At 38.2% G+C, this 23,465-nt stretch overlaps 1 protein-coding gene across 1 annotated transcript; it reads right to left on the minus strand.

The window, feature by feature from the left end:
* Positions 1-1,805: 1,805 nt before the first annotated feature.
* On the minus strand, positions 1,806-22,746 carry bumpel (brother of rumpel). The gene is made up of 9 exons (XM_067788662.1): positions 22,105-22,746; positions 10,584-10,649; positions 10,408-10,527; positions 10,196-10,350; positions 8,103-8,352; positions 7,631-8,011; positions 2,699-2,886; positions 2,430-2,622; positions 1,806-2,361 (listed from the first exon to the last, which is right to left on the minus strand). Exons 1-9 carry the CDS (start codon positions 22,462-22,464, stop codon positions 2,299-2,301), a joined length of 1,776 nt encoding a protein of 591 aa, XP_067644763.1. The 5' UTR covers positions 22,465-22,746; the 3' UTR covers positions 1,806-2,298.
* Between the last annotated feature and the right edge of the window lie 719 nt (positions 22,747-23,465).

Below are 23,465 nucleotides of genomic sequence, written 5' to 3' on the forward strand. Positions count from 1 at the left end.
AACTTGGGGGTGGGGAGGGAGGGATGGCCTGAAGGTTTAATGTGGCCATATAAATCGTTCCCGAGATGGTCGAGCCAGTACCTTAATGGTGCTGTGTTACCGGAGCGTATCGGATCTGTATCCGACAAAGGACCATCACATCGATAACACTCCCCAAAGCCTTCGGGGAGTAACTAATCGCTACAACAACAACAACAACAACAACACTAAATTTCTCGGTGAATGTAGAGACTTGCCACTGTACACAAATCACTAACGGGATACACCGACAGGTCACGGGATCCAAGGGGTTGTGTAGCGCAATATATAGCTTCTCCAACCCAATTGTCAACCTCACCTTCGAGCGGCGAATCCCGTTTCACTAACAGACAAGGCTCTGGCGACCCCAAGCTCCTCATGGAACTTGGGGGTGAGGAGGGAGGGATGGCCTGAAGGTTTAATGTGGCCATATAAATCGTACCCGAGATGGTCGGGCCAGCACCTTAATGGTGCTGTGTTACCGGAGCGTATCGGATCTGTATCCGACAAAGGACCATCACATCGATAACACTCCCCAAAGCCTTCGTGGAGTAACCTAATCGCTACAACAACAACAACCGACAGGTCATTTCCTTTTGCGACTGTCTAGAATCTATTTCTACCTTTGATGAATGTTTCCTGTTCTGATTAGCATTGATCGCTGTTTGATCAGATCCATAATGACTGTTTCTTCGCCCTGATAGACGCTACGATACCTAGGCAGACTTAGATTTAAGCAGAGCGAAATAATTTCCGAGTATGTAGCAATTCATTTAAGTTCTAGAATAAATAGATACGGTTGTTACAGCATAATCTGGGTTGAACTGGGTTGATTCTAATAGCATTTTAACTCGTAAAGAGTGTACCATGAAAGCGTCACGTGAGCAGATTGAGCACAACTTCCCTTGTATTTTTGGGTGTGGAGCAGTTTCCCTGATAGATGCTTACCAGCTGACCGTTGACTCCGGTCATCTTGTATACTCTGTTGTACGTTTTTTCAAGAGAGAAGCCGATTTCCGAATTCTTCAGCGACAAGTTTGTACCTGTCTCTTCAACTGCCAGGAAAGAAGCTGCCACACCTCTTTGGGATGCTTCTGAATAAGTTTTGTGCTATACAAGTTTTGTGCGTATAGGGGTATATATTTATGGACTTGCGCGTCTTTTTGGGTTTGAATACCATATTTGCTTAGATGTATATTTTCAGAATGTCACAAAATATGAGACGAGTTTTATAGGTACCCAAAATGGGACAAAGGAATCCTTTTTAATATAATTTATGTGTTCTCTTTCTTTAAAGCTTAGTAATTCAGCGCATAAAAAGTTCAACAGAATCCTTTTTTTATGTTGTTGTTGTTGTAGCGATAAGGACACCCCCCGAAGGCCTTGAAGAGTATTATACAAGTTGATGGTTCTTTGCCGGTAGATGGTTCTTTGCCGGTTGCAGATCCGGTGCGTTCCGAATATGACCACATGAAACCTTCAAGGCCATACCGCCTTCCCACCCCTTAAATCCATGAGGAACTTGAGGTCCCCAGAACCTCGGCTGTGAAAGAAACAGGATTCGCTATGAATGGGTGAGGTTGACAATTGGGTTGGAGAAGCTATATATTGCGCTGGCAACCTCTTAAAAGGATTGCGCCACACAACCCTTTGAATCAATTTGGTATTTTAGTCGTCTCTTGCGACAGCCATACCTGTCGCGGGTATATTCTAAGCTCCCTAACCCGCTGGGGTTATCCTTACTTTCTAAACAAGCTTAGCGATAGACTTTAAATAAAAAGATGCGCTTTATGTATTTTCTAATATTATTTTAGGTAAGATCATCTTGTCATACCCTCGAATGCAGAAAGATCATCCTATAACGGTTGACGATTCGAAAACACTCAAATATTTTTCAAGGAAAGCCTTAGCTGTGAATATTAATCAAAAAAGCTCCATATTAGTACTTGTTTGAAGGTGGTTGTAGCTCAGAGTTCGATTTAAAGTGGTTCTCTCTCAGAGTTGGTCTAAGAAATGTCCGTATCTGCTGCGCATTTATTAAAGCTAGATTGAGCTAAGGCTTTCCATTGCAAATGTCGAGAGGGCGCACATTTTAGTCAAATTCTTAGTTAGAATAAAAAAAAAACGTCACACTTTTTTTCAAAATATTGTTTAAGGTAAAGATTTTCCGAACTGTCACACTAGATATGGTGATCTTTGGCTCAGCAGGCGGTATGCTATTTGTTTTCTTAAAACACTAACAAAAATATACTCAGAATCCATTGTAAAACATTTATTTGCTCACAGCGCCACCTCATCGTCACGCACTTTCATCTTCGTTGGAATGTCGCTACTAAAAATATGCTATTGAAACAAAGAAAAAATCATTAATTCTTGTTAACAAAGTATCTTTATAAAGAAAATCAACTTACATTTGTTTTAAAATAGTCTTCATTTTCGTTTCGTACATACTTCCTTATACAAGGAGCCAATAATGCAGTATCCACCTTTTTGGCGTCTTGAGCGCCGGCAATGCTCGAATATATTAGCGAAGTGAGCACCGTAGCTAAAGTACCCAAAAATGTGAACCACATATACGAAACGCGGTATAATGGAAATATTTCGCTTTTATAAAAAATAAAATAAAGGAAAGATCAACTAATTGATAATTTTAAAGAAAATATATAATTACTATACTCACTCTGCAGTGGTATAAGTCGAGTTCATACTACTTTGTTGCAAACCCGTTCGATCAAATAGATAATCACATTGACCGACTGTTATTGGTTTTGTTTGATATTTTATAGCGCCCGAAGCAATGGCCCATTGTGCGTTCAAGCTTATCCATGACATGGTAATAACGCCCACAATGCCACCAGTTAAAGCGCTCTTCAAATTAGAAATAAAATAAAAACCAGTTAAATAAATATGTCTAATTAAGTGAGGGACTGATAGAAGTTCGGTGAGTTGCTTGTTGTATGCTACTGTTTTTGGTACTTTTAACCCAGATAACCCTGATGTACTATATGTAGTACACCAATTTCATGTCGATTCACGCACGCGCCCGATGGCCAGGAAATAATGGGGATGTATTTTTGCATGCAGTAGAAATTGCGCAACACCGTTAGTAAGTGTTTACAGTCCCTCAGTGAGAGAAGTGCTCGTTGTCTTATTCAGAAAATTACTAATTTTGAAAAATGCAAAAGTATAACATATAATTTCAAAAGTGAGTTAAAATTTATATCATAAAATTTAAAATATATATATTTTTATTAAAAAATTAAAGAGAAATAAACGAGTTTTTAAATGTGTAAAATTATAGTTAAATACACTGAAAATTAATTAGTAGTAAAAATGAGCAAATATTAGTGTACTACATATAGTACATTAGGAAGATAGGTGTCTACGAGATCTATTTTTTTGCAGGGGGCTCTGGCTTCATGAGGTTGTTGTTTTGTTGGAAGATGGTGAAGAAAACACTGGCGACATCGATGAAGTGGTGTTGTTTCCTCCAGTTAATGCAAACGACGAAGATTCTGGTCCTGAGGAATCGCCAGCAGAAATAAAATTTTAGTGCAGCCGGGCCTGAAAGCTCATCGGATGAGTCGGACCATAATATACCGTTATATATGTAGAACAACCACATTTGATTTACATGTATAACTCTAACATGGGAGGAGTGGAACGTTCTGACCAAAATATAAGCTTGTATAGAACTTCAATGAGGGGCAAATGGTACCTGCCTTTTCTAGCCCACTGCATTGATATGGCGCTCCAAAACGCTTGGAACGGGGCGGAAGTTTTGACCAACTGAGGTTCAGGCGTGCAGTGGTTACCATGTTGCTGACTGCCCATCGAAAGCAATCAACCTACCAAAAGGCCATCCAAGTTGCCCTAAATAAGCCGAGATTCGCAATGACCGTATGTATCACCTTGTAGAGCCACAGGAAAAACAAACCCGATGTGGATATTGCCATCAAAAAACCACTACAAGATGTGTAAAATGCAATATTGGAGTACATACAAAGTGTTTTGTAAACTTCCATTCCAATAAATAAAAATATGTTTTTATCCCTTATATTCCTAATGTACTATATATAGAACACCTCCAAAATAATAAAAAAAAAAAAAAATGTGTTAAAAAAAGTATCAGAGTCTCCTTCTATAGCGGTTTTAAACAGACATTTCCAAAAAAAATCTAAAGTTTTCGCCTGAGTAACTTTTAGGGTTATCTGGGTTAATTGGAATCAAGTTCAGTACTTATAGAAACTTATTCTTATTCATTTTTGAGAAAGAATACATAACTACACAAGGTCGTGGTTGCTGGAATATAAAATAAGCTATCTGGACCTGATAGGAGGTATTGATAAAGTTTCTTATAAATTTAACTGTGTTATGCACAAAACCTAATCTCACAGAGACAATAACAGTGCTTTTTTTACATGTTATACGTGTACGTTTATGGGTAAAAAAACTCGTATCGTCATTTAGATAATGTTTAGGAGATCAATTTCGCGGCAACTAGCTACAGAACATGTTGTGCCGAAAAGCGGAGACATACATCTCTGATGGTCATAGTGTATAACCTATAGCTGAATCGGTTGCGGTGAACAGTGGACACGAACCATTTGTAGAGGTAATACATAGAGGTGAAACATAGACCCAACACAGGACCCAACTTTGCGAATGCAATGTATGGTCGAAAATAACTGTCCCCAAGCAAATATCAATAGAAAATCAAGCAATCAAGCAAAAGGCCGATGACTGAACTTGCTTGAAACCATAAAGGTCTAAAACCAAAACATTCTACGGCAGAAGTGTAAATGAACAAACAAATAATAACTCTGGCGATATATGCGAATATTTGAAGCTGGTTTACCCACTCACGCGGGTTACAAGAAACAAACACGAAACAGTTGGGGAACAGTTGCGAAACAGAAGCAACCAACGCACAAAATAAATCAATGAACTAAAATTACTGATTTCTACATGCTTCAACTAAGCGTACAAGCTACTCATGGGCAAAACTCAACCCTATTTCCGGATGTACACAAAATCTTTTTATAACACACACCCATAACCAACAATACCTGCATATGAACCTCAGAAATTTAAATGCAAGACTATTCAATATAATAAAAACGTATCAGGAAAAAAATTACGCTGAATATTTCACAACACCGAAACCGATTTACCTCAATTTGAAAAGAGATAACGGAAACCCCTTCTATATACATCAACAAGCTTCTGAAATGTACATTATTCATTAGCATCTTTGAAAACTGGGATACGATCCCCAGTACTGTTGGAAAAGCCAGAACGAATATTGGCACGCCAAAACTGGTTATCTTAAGATCAAAGTTGAAAAGGGATGTCGGAACATTTCTCTAGCTAGCTTTTGGGAAACTGGGATACGAAGCTCAGTACCTACAATCATACTGGTGCTGAAGCGAGGTACAAACTACAAATACAAAACTATAAAAACATGATAACGAACGTGCCCAAACGATTAAAAATAAAAAAGCCGAACCGGTTTAGCTTGCCTATAAATATGAAAAGGTATGGAAACTAGGATTTGAACCTTATTACCTATAATCATACTCGTATATAACCCAGGGGCTTCCATCCCCTGAGCTATGTAACGGTTCCGCTGCTAAGTGCGCTTTACAGAACTGTAAGAATGCACCTCTACACTCAGAGAAAAATGCCGTTCTAAAATCCAGCACCACCGGACTCAATTCAAGCTTTTCATGTTCTTACTTTTTTGTTCTTGAAAAACGAACGACCTGTGCTCAAAAGAACAACCTTGTTCTTGAACTGACAACCGTTTTCTTGAAAAGAGAACGGCTGGTCTTAAAATATGAACAAATATTCCATTAATGAGAACAATATTCTTAAATTAAGAACAATGTTCTTAAATTAAGTTTAAGAAAAAAGAAACGGTACAATTCGTGTGCACTACAATGATAAATACAACATTTGGCATAAGCTATAAAGAAGTTGTAGTGGCCCAGCGGCTATGATGTTGCGTTTGCGATCGTATGGCGCGAGTTCGATAGCCGTCAAACTCTGAAGTTTTTTAAAAAAAAATTTTATATTTTTTTTTTAACTCTTATTTTTCGCTCCGTTCCATTGACATATGCACAGGTAGTTCTCAACCTTGTTATGAAATGTTTTAAATATATATTCAAATTACATCATCAAATAATAAAAATGTCTCGATAAGAGAACTATATGAAAAACTGCATATTATGCGTTTTTTCAAACCTTTTGGAGATTTAATAATAATCTGTTGTTATTAATATTTTTATTAATGACAACAAATTATTTATTAATAAAAAAAAAAATAAATTAATGGGTACTACTTGAAAAAATTACCTTCCCACTCCCCCCAAAGGTCAAGCACAAACCGTTCTAGAATTGAGAGCGAAAAATGTTAAATCGACCACAAATTTTTCTCGAAGCGTGAGAACGCAAAATCTTAAATCAAGCCCAAATAGTGCTTGAAATATCACAGAAGGTTCACACATCAATACCAAATTGGTCATAAAATACGAACGGTGTGCTTGCAAAAACCGTTCCTAAAACAAGCCCATCGGTCACGAGTTTAGAAAAAACGTACTTAACAGACTTTTGTCAACGAATGTTCTTAGTTTTGAACGTGTTTCGTTCGTTTTAGAACGATTTTTTCTCTGAGTGTACTCTTTGTAAACATAGGTTCCAATTTTCTTTTTAGTATTCGGCCGGAAATTGGGGCTGTGTTTTTCATATTAATATGAGATCACCGAATCGTGCATACAGTCGAAACATAACGTTCATCTATAGCATCATGGCCCATCTGGCATGTTTTACCTTTGGGGTACAGCAATGTAGCTTGTGCTATCATTCGAAATCTATTACGTAAACTCACGTCCTGAAGTATGAATTATACTTTCTTTGCTCTTGATATTATTTTATATCACAGGGGGCAGCGCGGAGCAACGGCTTTACTTGTCCCATCCATCGCATTTCTTAAATGATGGTTATATCAGCTTTTTCATTCACAAGGATGTCAGTTCAACGACCGGAGGGTGTTTCTACCAGGACATTAAGGAACGTGATTTTATTTGGCGCATCCCAATCCCATTGCATAATTTGTGCTGCAAGCTGACGTCTACTTAAACGCTGCTCATGATTTACAAACAATGCCACTAAAATGCACAAGGGTAAGAGTTAACAGCGATTAGAACGGAGTGGCTCTGCTAGATTGTCCCTTCTCACTTTAAATAGCTATCAAATTAATTTTTCTTTTTGTTCTCCTCTAAACCATTAAGAGAGTCATGAAAGTTGTATCTTAATTTTTCTTCTTGTAATCATAAAGATACTCCTGCGGGGTTTATGAAATGCTCTCGATCAGGATGGTCGTTTGGTGGATATTGATTGACGATTTGATATGAACACTTCTTTTCATCCAGCAGATATCTTTGAGGCCTACTATATTTAGTATTTATACCATTTGAACTCATAACCGAGGTTTCATTAAGAAATAAGCTTTACCTTACTTTTAAATTCACGGAAACTTTTTTTGTGGAAAACGAACTTTAGTTAGTCTCTGTCGCTAACTTCTATGTATGTCTTAACAAAATTTACTTACATTCCCATTAATCCACGGCATGAAAATACCCATAGTGAATATACCAAATAGTGGACCATTCGTTACAGCTTCCAAACTCATCGTCAACTGCAGCACTGTACCCATATGCTCGACTATATAGACCAAACATACACACATAACTCCCATACCCACCACAACCGATTTCATGATCCAATTCATCGCTGATTCTGATAATGGCTGCTTTACAAATGGTTTCACGAAGTCCTCCAACACCACAGCCGACATTGAATTCAAGCATGTAGAAAGTGAACTTAAAGCGGCGCTAAAAACGCCAGCAATGAAGAGGCCAGTTAAACCCGGATAATCACCTAAGGTGTCCATAACAAAGAGAGGCAAAAGTTGATCGCGTGCTTTTGCAAGCTGCAAACAAAAAAAAACGTTATTATATAAAAAGCATTTGAAAATTTGAAGTGTATGCGAATGTATGCCTTGAAGCATAGTCTTTACTAACCTTGGTCGTGAGCGGATCACAATTTTTGTAAGTGGCATAAATTAGCAAACCATTATAACCGCAGAGTGCCATCATAATCAATACACCACAACAAAATAAGATCAAAGCCATACGCGCTGAGCGCAATGTCGGTAAGGCAAGATAACGTTGAATCATATTTTGTGAAACGGCGTTAGTTTGAGTCCAATAGAAGATGCCACCGACTAATTGGGTCCATAGTGTATGACGTACTGTAGGATTGATGTCTAAGCTGTGAAAAGGGAAAATAATTTTAGTTTGGTCAATAGCTTAAACTTCCGAATAGAAATGATTTTTGCGCAAGTATTTTTTATACCTTTCATGAAAATGAAATTGTATATTAATTTCGTCACGAAACCCAAAATTGTAAGTCCTTAAAGGCAAATAGATAGACCCACCATTAAGTATACCGAAATAATCAGGATGAAGAGCTGAGTTGATTTAGCCGTCCGTCTGTCTGTTTGTATGCAAACTAGTCCCTCAATTTTTGAGATATCTTGATAAAATTTGGTGAGCGGGTGCATTTGGGTGTCCGATTAGACATTTGTCGGAACCGGCCGGATCGGACCACTATAGCATATATCCTCCATACAACCGATTTTTCAGAAAAAGAGGATTTTTGTCATATCTTACTCAATTTAACAGATTGAAGCTTCAAACTTCACAGTATAATCTCGTATATTGCTCGTATTGTTGCCTGAAAAAATTTATGAGATCGGTCGTATATATAGTATATATCCCCCACAACCGATTGTTCATATAAGAAACTTTTCGTAATTACTAGGCTTCAAATTTCAACGAATGCTTACGTATATAGCATATATTGTTGTCTGAAAAAATCATAAAGATCGGTGGTATATATAGTATATACATATATGGTGGTATATATAGTATATATATATATTTTCGAAATTTTAGCCCCATTTTAGAAGTTTCAAATTTCACCGAATGCTTACGTATATAGCATATACAGTTGTGTCAAAAAATCATAGAGATCGGTGATATATATAATATATATGATGGTATATATAGTATATATATAGTATATATATATATTTTTTTGGGATTTCGGCCCCATTTTAACAGGTAGAAGCTTTAAATTTAACCAAATGCTTACGTATACACCATATATTGATGTCTGAAAAAATGATTGAAATCGGTGGTATACATAGTATATATCTCATACAACCGATTGTTCAGATAAGAAACTTTGCGCAATTTCTGCCTCGTTTTAACAGCTAGAAGCTTCAAATTTCACCACATGCTTACGTATATAGCATATATTTTTGTCTGAAAAAATCATAGAGATCGGTGGTATATATAGTATATATCTCATACAACCGATTGTTCAGATAAAAAACTTTGCGCAAGTTCTTCCCCATTTTAACAGCTAGAAGCTTCAAATTTCACCAAATGCTTACGTGTATAGCATATATTGTTGTCTGAAAAAATCATTGAGATCGGTGGTATATATAGTATAAATCTCATACAACCGATTGTTCAGATAAGAAACTTTGCGCAATTTCTGCCCCATTTTAACAGGTAGAAGCTTAAAATTTCCCCAAATGCTTACGAATATAGCATGTATTGTTGTCTGAAAAAATCATAGAGATCGGTGGTATATATATTATATACCACATATAAACTGTAATTTTTGCCCCTTTGAAGCTTCAAAATTCATCAAATTTCATCAAATAGTTAAGTTTACGTCATATATTGTTGAAATACGTCATAGTTTTTACACGCAGACCACAAAAAACCTGAAACCTTGCATCCTCACACAAAGTATCTACCTGTTTTTTATTTTATATTTATCTTAAAAATCGTTTAGGTATGTAGATCTGTTCACTATATATTTCTTATCTTATTCATCCAATTATTCGGAGATTACGAACGGGATAAGATTATTGTTCAGCCCCATTCATGAAACGTATGAAGTCTTCGGCACAGCCGAAGACAGTCCCGTTCTTACTTGTTCTTTATTCAAGTTAGAATCATTCTTCCGCCTTAAATAATGGCTTGCCATATAAAATATGTAGAGTCGTATCAAATTATTATGTTTGAAATGCACTCACATTGGCCTTTCAATACGTCCAGAATCCCAGGCATTTTGTAGTACCACACCAGCACCACCAACATCATGACTTCCCTTAATAGCCACCAGTACTAGTGCACCTACCATTGAAAATGTTTGTACTACATCTGTCCAGACAACAGCTCTAATGCCACCCTAAAGAGATTGGGTAAAGCATATCAAGTTGTATGTTTAAATCATATTAGAACTCACCAGACTTGTATAAAAGATACATATAAGACAGACAATCGGTGTGATAGTGTGGACGGCGACTCCGGTAACTTGGTTAAAAGCTAAGGCTGGCACATAAATCACAATGGGTAAATAGGCGATCTAAATAGAATGAAAACAATTTTGTATATTATACATTTTTTATTAGTTTTTCTTACATTCATTATCGCAAACATCACAGACCCATACATCCGCAGACGACGATCGAAACGGCTCTCTAAATACTGTAAGACAAATGTATGGAAAGTTTTTACTAAATAAAATAAACGAAAATGGATAAGGTATGTTAAAAAATGTAAATGATATTAATGATGACTTCAAGTAATATATGAAAAATACATCCAGACCTATAGTTTTAGAGATAGGATGCGTACGCAATGGCGCGGTCCACAACAGTCTAAACAGACCAACAACAAACAGATCGACTAGGTAGAGTAGCACCACAAATTCTTTGAATTGCGTTCGCTGTGCCATAACGCACTTTTAAAGCAAACTATACAATATTGTTACGAATATTAGCAAAACTGAGGAGTGCTGCCATCTCCAGGCCGATGCTAAGCAGTGACGTGAATTCACATCAATAATTCAATCATTATGTATCTACATAAACGAATCAATAATTGCGTCTACACATATGTACACATTCCGACGAGCAACATTTACATACAAGGCAGCGAGAGATGAGATGTCACACACCGATGAATTTACTTATACGCTTATGTGTGTGCGGGAGACTGTAAACTACAAACACATGCATATATCTTATCTGAGTTGTCACAAGAGAGAGCAATAATTTGTGCACGTAGTTGTGGCTGGCGATTTTGTAGCCGAAACAACTAGTAAGTTCTGGAAATCGAAGAGCCTAGAAGTATGCAGCGTAAACTATAAAAGCGGGGCAAGCGAGTAAGAAGTAATTCAGTTTGATTTGGGTTGTCAAGCAGTTGCGATTAAGACGATATCTAGCAATAGCAGTATTATTTTGAATAGTAGAGTTTCATTGAGCTATCAATCAGTGTGGTTATTAAGCAAGCTATTCGTTGCACAGTTTGAGTGTTATTGTGAAGTACTTTAATAAAGGCCATTTTGCATTATTACAAATTGGAGTTATTTATTCAACAGTTTAGTGATTCGAACTTAGCAGAGGATTACAAATAAGAGGATTTGCAAGTATATTCGTTACAATTGGTGTCAGAAGAGGAATTGTTGAATAAATTCCAAAGGACAACAAGGACATGGCAAAGTTCAGTGAATTGAAGATCCAGCAACTAAAGAAGGAGTTGGAGACCCGTGGATTGAATGCAAGCGGCGTTAAACTTGAACTTCAGGCACGGCTACGAGAGGCAATGGAAGCAGAAGGAATTGATGTGGAAGAGCATGTCTTTCATCTTGATGGCGAGGAGACAACAAAAATTGAAGAGAAAAACGAAACATCGCAAACGGTTACCAGCACAGACTTGAACGTGATATTGGCTGCAATATCTGCACAAACGTCGACAGTAACATCGAAAATTGAAGCACAAGAAACGCGAATGTCAGAAATGTCGACACAGATTACATCCAAGATGGAAACGCAATTGGAAGAACAGAAGACATATATGGCATCCCAACTGGAATCGCAGGAGACACGCATAACATCAAAGATGGAAGAACAGAAGACATATATGGCATCCCAACTGGAATCGCAGGAGACACGCATAACATCAAAGATGGAAGAACAAGAAGATCGCTTATCATTACAGGTGGCACAAATGTCTTCACAGTTAGAAGCACAGGAAGCAAGGGTAACATCAAAGCTGGAAGCGCAGGATGCAAAAATCGCTCAATTTCAGGCAGAAGTCGATGATTTGAAGGGTCGTATGGAGCAGTTACAATTAAATCGTCCAGCAGTTTCAGCGAGTAATCCAAAGGTAAAAACACCATCCTTTGACGGTTCTGTTCCTTTCCAGGTCTTTAAACTACAGTTTGAGAAGACCGCAGCAGTGAACAACTGGAATGTGGAAGATAAAGTTGCCGCGCTCTTCGTAGCATTGAAAGGCCAGCTGCCGAAACCTTACAGACTATTCCAGAGTACGAACGGAACAGTTATGACGCATTGATGGCTGCTGTAGAACGGCGATACGGAAGCGAACACAGGAAACAGATATTTCAAATAGAATTGCAAAGCCGCTACCAAAAAGCTAACGAGACTTTGCAGGAGTTTGCTTCGGACATTGAAAGATTGGCTCATCTTGCAAATGCGGATGCACCCGTGGAATACACTGAAAGGGTAAAAATTCAGAGCTTTATAAATGGCATACGGGACGCCGAAACAAAGCGAGCTACATACGCAAACCCAAAGCCAACATTTGCAGAAACGGTGTCACAAGCTCTGATTCAGGAAACAGCGTCACTTCTGTGTAAGCCAGTTTTCAAAGCACGCCGTGTGGAAGTAAAAAGGCCAGAGTGGGTAGACACAATTTTGGAAGCACTGAAGGGATCTCAACAGAAGAACGCCGGAGTTATTAAATGTTTCAAGTGCGGCAACCCAGGTCACATTGCACGTCATTGCGATCTTGGTCCTAATAGTTCCAACAATGTGGGTGGCCGTAAACGCAAAGCTGGCGGAAATGAGCAAGAGCGTGTCGAATGTAAAGAACGAAAACTTGTCCCGGCTGTTGACTGTCCTGTGATATCTGTGTCGCAAATTGGAAGGAAATCAAGCAGTCTTACCGTCAGAGGGAATGTGGATGGTAAAGAGCGTGTACTGACTGTAGATACGGGGCATCTCATTCCTTGATTCGATCTGATTTGGTCTACAGGAGAGTAAAGTCATTACCTGGAGCAAGGTTGCGTACGGTCGCAGGCGAATATAATCAAGTCCAAGGCGAAGTGGTATGTGAGGTATTAATTGGAAAAGTCATGGTCCTACACAAATTCGTTGTGGCGGAGATCGTTGATGAAGTCATATTGGGAGTGGACTTCTTGGTTGACCATGACGTCAGGATCGATATGCGGAGAAAAATTATGCGCTATAAGAACCAGGACATACCACTTAACTTTAGTTTGGAAAAAGGGTTCAGCAGTAATCGGGTACTGGTGGAAAAGACTCGACAAAGACCACGAAAGTCAAAGGCAAAGGTTGATAGATCGAATGGGCCAAATAAATTAAAATCAAAAGTACCTGCGAGAGAAACACTGGCATTGACAAAACCTAAAAGACGCAGGAAAACGAAGCAACGAATTTCCGAGAAAGACTGCGAGGGTAGTTTCAAGCCGGAGCGCACTACTGTTGTGAAATGTGGGAACGATACCGATTATGCAAAGCAAATCCGTCCGGCGCAAGCTCTACGAAGTGGTTCATTGACCAAACAACAGAGTGTGAAGGAACGGCCCAGGGTAATGAGTAGTGAGATGAAACACTGGTATGACAAGAACTTTAATTCGGAAGGTTTCTTGGCGGGAGATTTGTTAATGTTAAACAATTCTCACCTGCGGAAAGGTGTTCCAGCCAAATTTCGGTGCAGTTGGGAAGGCCCGTACAAAGTTGTGAAGAAGATCAGTGCTACCATCTACCGCATACAAACCACTGGGAAACCACGGATTTGAAGAGTGGTACATTTGGAGATGCTAGCGGCGTTTAGATTGGGAGATTTGTCTGATTGGGACGATCAGACTTAGGTGGAGGGCAGTGTTACGAATATTAGCAAAACTGAGGAGTGCTGCCATCTCCAGGCCGATGCTAAGCAGTGACGTGAATTCACATCAATAATTCAATCATTATGTATCTACATAAACGAATCAATAATTGCGTCTACACATATGTACACATTCCGACGAGCAACATTTACATACAAGGCAGCGAGAGATGAGATGTCACACACCGATGAATTTGCTTATACGCTTATGTGTGTGCGGGAGACTGTAAACTACAAACACATGCATATATCTTATCTGAGTTGTCACAAGAGAGAGCAATAATTTGTGCACGTAGTTGTGGCTGGCGATTTTGTAGCCGAAACAACTAGTAAGTTCTGGAAATCGAAGAGCCTAGAAGTATGCAGCGTAAACTATAAAAGCGGGGCAAGCGAGTAAGAAGTAATTCAGTTTGATTTGAGTTGTCAAGCAGTTGCGATTAAGACGATATCTAGCAATAGCAGTATTATTTTGAATAGTAGAGTTTCATTGAGCTATCAATCAGTGTGGTTATTAAGCAAGCTATTCGTTGCACAGTTTGAGTGTTATTGTGAAGTACTTTAATAAAGGCCATTTTGCATTATTACAAATTGGAGTTATTTATTCAACAGTTTAGTGGTTCGAACTTAGCAGAGGATTACAAATAAGAGGATTTGCAAGTATATTCGTTACAATATTGATAGATACCCATTCACTGCTGCTGTTTGTTGTGAACTCGTAACTGGCCCAGACATATCATGAATAGACGAAGTATCACATCGCCTACATATATAGAATGATATGTGTCTTGCTAAAACAACACATTCTTAGAGAATATGAAATGGCATCTCATCGTCTAGTTCGTACAGCGAAAGGTTTGTGTATCGGAGAAATGTATCTTACTTAAGTAATAGCGTAGACTACACTGTATACAATATAGTAGCCAAGGAGAGTCCAAAGATCCTCTCTCTCTCTCTCTCTATAATAAAGACTTGGCTTATACCTTTTGAATTTTGCTTTCGCTACGGTGATTCCAGAGTGTAAGCATAAGGCAAGTATAAGCGTAAGTGTAGTGTTGGGAAGTAGTATGTTATATGGCGGAATATATTATGTAAGTGGGATTGGTATGATCTATAGGGGAATACAGGATATAAGCGTAAGTCGACTGATGTGTGGAGTATCACCCTTTCGTGGCTGCCGTTTCAAAAACGTCCTAGCCCCGTAAATTTTTGAAAAACGCCCTATTTCAGAATTTGTTTCAAAAAGTTCTATTTCAGAACGCTATATTTTGTTTTATCGAGGAGTTATCGATTTATTTTCAAAAAGTTGTCGACTAATAATTGAAAAGTTATCGATAAATTTTCCAAAAGTTATCGCTTTGTGAGAAAATTTTTTTTTATATTTTATTGTAAACTTAACGATTTACTATTGAAAAGTCATGGATTACCTACTTACTTAATTGGCGCTTAACCGTTGAAACCGTTACGAACGTCTAACAAGTTGAGCTCGTCGTTTCTTCGCCATGCTAACTGGCGCCAATGGTAATACCAAGGAATTTAAATCGTTCTTCCCATTATTGTCATTCCTGCGTAATGGAAGCTCTGATTCCATAGGCGGGCTCCGGTAAGAATACTTTTTTAGCCAGAGCATCATCTAGCCGCTGTGTCTTAATTCACTGGACTATGTTGATGTTCGAGTAAAGCATCGGCGCTTCAGTGCATTTTTCGAAGAACTTTCCTGTCAAACACTCCCAGAGCCGCCTCATCAAATTTTGTCAGTGTACATGCTTTTGTGCCAAATATCATAAGTAACTTTTAAAGCAAAATTTTTGTTAATCCAAAATAGCATTTATTGGTAAGAGTGATTTATCCCTGAAAGTCGTTAAGTTATCGATTTGTTATCGAAAACTAATCCTCTTATTATGGAAAAGTATTCGATTTTTTTTATCTAAAAGTTATAGGTATGTTATCATTTAATTTGCTATCGAAAAGCTATCGATTGGAATATTATCAATTTCGAAAATTATAGAAAAGTTATATATTTACCATCGGAAGGTTATCGATTATTTATATAAAATGTATGGGCATTTTATCATAAATCTAGCGATAAGCTATCAAAGAGTCATTGACTTGTTATGGATTTAATATCGAAAAATTTTAGATTATTTATCTAAAATATATCGATATGTTATCATAAAGTTATAGATTTTTTATCATCAACTTATCATTTACTATCGTAAAAATGCCGACTATTCATCGATTAGGTATCCGATTATTATACACTTTTTATCCGCGTGTTACAGATTTAATAAAATAAACTTGCCGATTATCTATGGAAAATTTATTAGTTTGTCATCAAAAATTTATATATTTCTTATCGTAAAGTTATTGATTTCTTGCCGAAAACTTATAAATTTTTTTATGTTATTAGCATTTGTTAACGAAAAGTCATTGATTTGTGATCGGAGTGTTCCCAATTTCATCGCTTGTTATCGAAGACTCTTCTATGAAACTGATACCGATAAGACTTCAATATAAAAACGATATCGGTGGTTATCGATAAGAAACGGACGAAGCTCTCCTCAAATAGCCTGAAGTAATTTGTTTCTGGCAAAGTGGTGTAACTTTAGCCCCTGGAAGATATCTACCTAATTTAAAAACACTAGTTTTCTAGATATGTACTCTTATGTACCGACCAGAATTCGGCTTCAAGTATTTACTTTCCCAGTTAATAATGATTTTCTTTTTGTGCGCTTTTCTAAGTCAACAGAAAGCGTCTGACCATAAACTGAATTATTTTCTTCTTCAACTTCTGTTATCCTGTTCAAAATAGCCCTGGTGTTGGCTTCCAGACCCATATATGAGCTTAGAAGTATTTTTAAAAGACTGGAAAGGTAACCCCACAAGAAAAATACAGCGCAAAATATCTAAGAATCGTATTAGATAGAAAGTTGTCATGGAAACTTCATGTGGAAAAGATAGTCGAAAGCAGGCTCCGCGGCACTATAGGCATGCAATACGATGCATGCGGGGCCTGTCAGTCAAACTCTCTTATTGGGGTTTTACGGCAATTGTCAAGCCCATACTTTACTATAGTGTCCTTGTTTGGCCACAAAAAAAATACGTACCTATACCAAAAGGGGGAATGCAGATTATCAGGCCGTATAGCCATAGCAGGATAGCGCCATTTGATATCGGGAAAACAGAATATATGGACCAGTGCATGAGCCTCGAAAGAGACCTGGGTGCCACAATTGAGCCGGAGGGTTGGCGCCAAGGTGCAGAAATGGCAGAATATACTATGCACGTATATACCGATGGTTCCAAAATAACGGAAGGGGTCGGGTCTGCTGTTTACAAATAAGTTGATCATACAGGCAGCGTCTTTCAGGCGGATAGTGTCCTGGAATGCAAATAAGAATTAAAAAAAACCTCGCTCAAGCCAGACCATACATCTGTATTAGGTGCCCGGTCATAAGAGGATAGAAGGTAGCGAAGGCCGATGGATTGGAAAAGCTCGCTAAATCGACACGGTATACGTCCCAATCTGTTTTGGAGAAATCCAAAGGAGACAGGAGTTGCATATCCATCAAAAAGGAAAGACATACACAGAAGCGCGGGGCTGCGAAATTTCTAATATCATGTGCAAACTCTACGATTTTAGACTCACTCATATTCTGAAGAGAGAAAACTTGAGGCTGGTGATAGGCATACAAACTGGATACTGATTTTTAGCGTCATATTCTTGTAACTTAGGCCTCGTGAGTAACAGCAGATGCAGGAAGTGCGAGCTGCAGAAACAAATGGTTGAGCACGTTATATGTTGGTGTCCTGCGCTCGCCAGATCATAGCTCCAGGTAGGGGTGGCAGAGTTCCCAAATCTGAAAGCGCCAATAAAGGAAGGTCCTAGAAAACGTTAAGTATTTGCAAAGAAGACGAAGTTATTCGATAACATAAGTTCTGACACCTGGTTGGGGTTTCTCGGTTTGGTCGTAAAAAAAAATTCTGGTTACACTATGGATACATTCAATCTATGTGAGGTCTTTGTTGACCGGCCAGGTCAACCTAACCTAAACCTTCTCTACCACAAATTTTTATTTAGTGGACGTTAGAGTAGCATCCCATTAGTATAGATTTATCGAAGTTTGATCGTCGTCCCATCGATATTGGGCACGTTCTGTCGCTTTAGCAATAACGTGCCCCTGAAGATATAAAAAAGTTCAGGTTTTAAGCTGACAGAATGAGGGAATATATTGACAGACCTGATTCCCAGAATAGTCGTCACTGCACATCACTAATGCTCGTCTGCATGCCTGCTGGTTTAAACACCGCGCGTAATTTGAATTCAATTAAAGAGATTACACACCTACTTATTTAGTTAGAGCACATTAAATTAATATATATTGTAACGAATTTACTTGCAAATCCTCTTATTTGCAATCCTCTGCTAAGTTCGAATCACTAAACTGTTGAATAAATAACTCCAATATTGAATAATGGAAAAATGGCCTTTATTAAAGTACTTCACAATACCACTTATACTTTGCTACTCGCTTGCTTAATAACCAAACTGATTGATAACTCAAATTAAACTGAATTCTTCTTACTCGCCTGCCCCGCTTTTATAGTTTACGCTGCATACTTCTAGGCTCTTCCATTTCCAGAACTTACCAACTATGTATATCCGTGTGTGTATAGTTCTCATATAGTTTCTACTTGTTTACAATTGTCTACTTTTTAGCGCTTCTCAGATGTACATATGTGAGTTTGTAGTTTACAGTCTCCCGCACACATAAGCGTATAAGCAAATTCATCTGTGTGTGACATCTCATCTCTCGCTGCCTTGTATGTAAATGTTGCTCGTCGGAATGTGTACATATGTGTAGACGCAATTATTGATTCGTTTATGTAGATACATAATGATTGAATTATTGATGTGAATTCACGTCACTGCTTAGCATCGGCCTGGAGATGGCAGCACTCCTTAGTTTTGCTAATATTCGTAACAATATATATGTATCATTGTATACGCCAAGTGTCGGCAAAAATGTTGTGTGGATGTATTAGTGAGAGCGCTTTGATCGCACGAACCAATTGATTCACTGATCATTCGCTTGTAAAACTGCAACGGCTAAGCACGCAATAAATAATAAATTATTGATGCGCACAATGGCAAGCGAATATTTTATGTTGAACAACGCCTTTGGGCAAATTCAATGGGGTTTATGCTACAAAACATTTTCAGCGACGTATGTAAAGAACATCAAACGACATTTTGAAAGTTCGCATAAAAACTTAAATAAGTTGAATGCAACAAAAAAATTAAAACTTTTTGAGGAGAGTTGCATTTTTTCATATTAAATTAATTCATATTAATAAAATGTATTTACGTAAATACGTGCATACATTTTTCGCTGCGCAACTAGCGATACCAACACTCGATGTTGACACGCCAACTGCTCATTGCAGACTGAACCATTCACTAAACAAAGAGCGCAGGCTATCTGTGTGAGCTGCTCACCATCTTAAGATGTATGAAACGCCGATGCCTGGTATACGCCGTCTATGCCAGTGTTGTATAAGTCCGCACGTCATAGCAAATAGACGAAATGTTTAAAAGTACTAACCATACATATATGTATCTGTGTGCGAAGGTTAATTATGCTTTTGTCGTTTTATGAATGAAAAATCTCAACATGTTACCTCGTAACGGTTCTATTTAAAATGGTACATAATAGAAGCACGTGCAAGTAAATTTCTCTTATAGAGAAAGAAGACATGCATGGTTGGATATAATAAGACAATTCATAGAAAATCCTTTACTGGAACTAAATAATGCAATGTCTCCTATACACAGAATCCCTCTTTCACTCTTTGAAATAGCTATTGTGAAATAAGCGATTTCGCCAACATAAAAGCCATATACTGATCCTTTGCAGAGGTTTGGTACCTGGATGAGTCTATGACAGCTGGCATCTATAGATCAAAGAATATCACCCAAAAAGCAGTATCCAGTTGGTATGCCTATTGTGAACTTTTAATCTTCTATCTTCAGAGATAAAAGTGAGTCTAAAATCGTAGAATTTGCACATGATCCTAGAAATTTCGCAACCCCGCGCTTCTGCACATGCTTTTCCTTTTTGGTGGATGATATGCAATTCCTGTCTCCTTTTAATTTCTCGCAAACGGATTGGGACATTCACGGTGTCGATTTAACGAGTGCTGCGCCCTCCTTTGCCAACCCATCGACCTTTTCATTACCTTCTGTCCTTTTATGACCGGGTACCCAGTACAGATGTATCGTCCGGCCTGAGCGAAGTTTTTTAAATACTTCTGGATGGACATGCACATTACCCTAAATGTGAGAATTGACGTGGCTACACTTCCACCTGAAAGACTACTGTGATCTGACAGCGTATGCGATCAGCTTATTACCATATGAGCACAGAAAATCACAGCATCTACCCGTTTCATTAGTTTGGTATACACGTGTGTAACATATTTCGCCACTTCCGCGCCCTTGTTAGATTACGCTTTACTACTTTGTCCGTACGTAATTCGTTCAAGCCGTCCCCATGCATAAAGTCTTAACCTTAATGAATGCTATGTTCTTCGCCATTAAGTCTCCTGGTGAACTATGCTCCGTGAAATATGCAATCAGATATGGCAGGCGAGTAACTGTGAATGCTTTATTTAGTTCCTTCACTCCGAACTTCCAAGCCAAATTTCTGTCTAGAATGAATCCTTAATATTTTTTTCTATATTTTTCGTACAGGGTTAACCCTCTTAGCATATGTCTAGTCCAACTCGAGACTGTATACGTGCAAGTGAACAGAACCAGATCCATCGCATTGATGGTCACACCCATTTCAATATCTATCACGAAGCCCCCGCGCCATTAGGGAGCAGGGCTTATCTTCTTATTATTACAGAAACGTCATTTACGTGAGCAATAAATTTGATGGGTCCCTCTTCCAGTCGCTTTAGCAGAGGTGATAGTACACCGCCTTGAAAGGCGCCCTTTTACCTGATTTCAATTCAGCTTGTTAAGGCGAGATGTACGTTAATAAGGAACCATAAGCCGCTTAAAGAAAATTTTTAAAGCTTCATCAATATCAAGGAAATAAATTAAGGCACACACCTTGTAGTACAGGGCTTTCTCACGGCCACTTTTTCGATATCGAAAATTTCGAAAATTCGAAAAAGTGCGATAGTTCATTACCAAAGACGGATAAAGCGATGAAACTTGGCAGGTGGGTTGACCTTATGACCCAAAATAGAAAACTAGTAAAATTTTGGACAATGGGCGTGGCACCGTCCACTTTAGAAGAATGTAATTTAAAAGTTTTGCAAGCTATTATTTGGCAGCTGAGTATGTAATGTTAGGTTACACCCGGACTTAGCCTTCCTTACTTAAATTTCTACCGACTTGCCTTTGGTATACTCGTGCTGAGTTTAATAAATGCCTTTTTTTTCATCTTCGACTTTACATGCACATCCAATAGCCTATCAAGGGTTTCGAGCAGGAAATATTTAAGCCTAAGGGCTAGTAATCGTTGGTAAGAGCACGATGCAAACCATCCAAGAAGATGGCGGCAGATGACTCAGTCTTATGCGGCCACCAACTAATATCTTTAGCCATTCCTTGATAAGTTTTTTCGACATTTGTAGCATGGCAGGGAGTATTTCGCCTCGCTCGGCAATTTAAACCTGGAAAACGTTTTAACCGCCAAAGCCTGGCTCTTATCGCTTCGAGTTCGAAATGTAAGTAAAGTCTATCGGGACCTACGATTAATATCGAGATGGAAAAGTGCATCGATAAGCTCCTGACAGCGTCCCAATTATACTTCTTTCATTTTCTGACACCTAGATAGGACCTTCCTTAGTTTTGCCAAGGCATTTGGTATTTGCACAGACGTTTTTTGATGAGACTAACTTTGCACTATTAATTAAGCCTTTTTAGATCCTCACCCATTCTACCAAAATGATTTTAATAATAAGGATTCTTATACACAATTAATACACTTACCTCATATGTCGATGTGATATTCAAATTATAAAATACGGGCAGGTAAAATACGCCCATCACCACACCCATTGATAAAACACCAAGAGCTACATACAAATATTGAATACCATAGGAATAGACTTCTGTTGGCAAACCTAAAAGCGTGATTCCAGATATAAAGCTGGCGACCAGAGACAACGCTATAGGAAATACCAACATATTACGGCCACCCATTAGATAGTCGGCCTCGGAATGACTGCGCTTTATGAAACCAAAATAGATACCAATCATTATGCAGACCACAAACATGGCTATAAAGACGCTGTAGTCGGGCCATGAGAAGCGTTGCAATTTGGCAATTATTTGATCGACGTTTTCCATTTTGGGTTTTTTCTTTTTGTTTAAAGGAGGGGGTATTTCAATATCCACTGACAAGAGCGCCTTTTTAAACCAGGCGAGTTGTTGAGTTTTTTACGCACCGATCCCGTTTTAATATATCTCTTGTCGTGATATATAAAGCGAATGAAGAGTTGAAAACTATTTTGTGCATATATATATATTATTTTTTAATTTTCACTGCGCGTTACAAATTCACTAATCTCTATTATTCTAAGCCGCATTCCGCGTTCAAGCGCTCTCACAATTCACATATGCACTTTTCACAATTTTTACGTACACTGAGTTTCCCAAAAGTAGCTTCCCTGTCATTTTAGTATCACTTTATTAAATTATGCATATTGGTATCTTTATCGGCATTGAAAGTAATAATCATGATAAAAAAAAAGGTTTACTGCAACATACGAGGGTTGTAAAGTAAGTTTCGCGACTTGGAAAAACAATCGTCGGCAAGTGAACTCTATACTGCATTCGATAAATTGGATAATTTTGTTCTAAACGTAAGCACGAAGCCTCAGATCTAGAGAAATGTTTGACCCTACTACTGCATAGAGATTGGATGGGTTTCTCAAAGAAGTTATGACGTATCTGATCATAAAATTAACCAGTCAGCAATATTAAACTTGGTTAATTGCAAGGAGATACAAAACTACACAGGTTTTCGGACTGAATCGACGCTCTTAACTCTGTGCTCCTTTTGAATTTTCCTACAAATTGACAGGACGGGAACTACGTTTTTTACGCCGACTCCGTACGGCATCTACAAGGCAGATGAGTTATCACTGAAAAGCATTCCATGGCAGCAATATACCCGTAGTGTTTGCCAAATCACCGCCGAGGGGCGAATCCGCTTAGAAACACATTTTTTTTCTAATTCAAAAAACGTATTACTGAATTTTTGGTGTTGCTTTGTCTGGTAGGCGGAGCACGCTAACACCATACCACGGCGCCCGCCGCAGTTCCTAATTCTTAGTATTACAATCGTC

This window comes from Eurosta solidaginis, chromosome 1, assembly GCF_040869045.1.
Source record: "Eurosta solidaginis isolate ZX-2024a chromosome 1, ASM4086904v1, whole genome shotgun sequence".
Taxonomy (NCBI): Eukaryota; Metazoa; Arthropoda; class Insecta; order Diptera; family Tephritidae; genus Eurosta; species Eurosta solidaginis.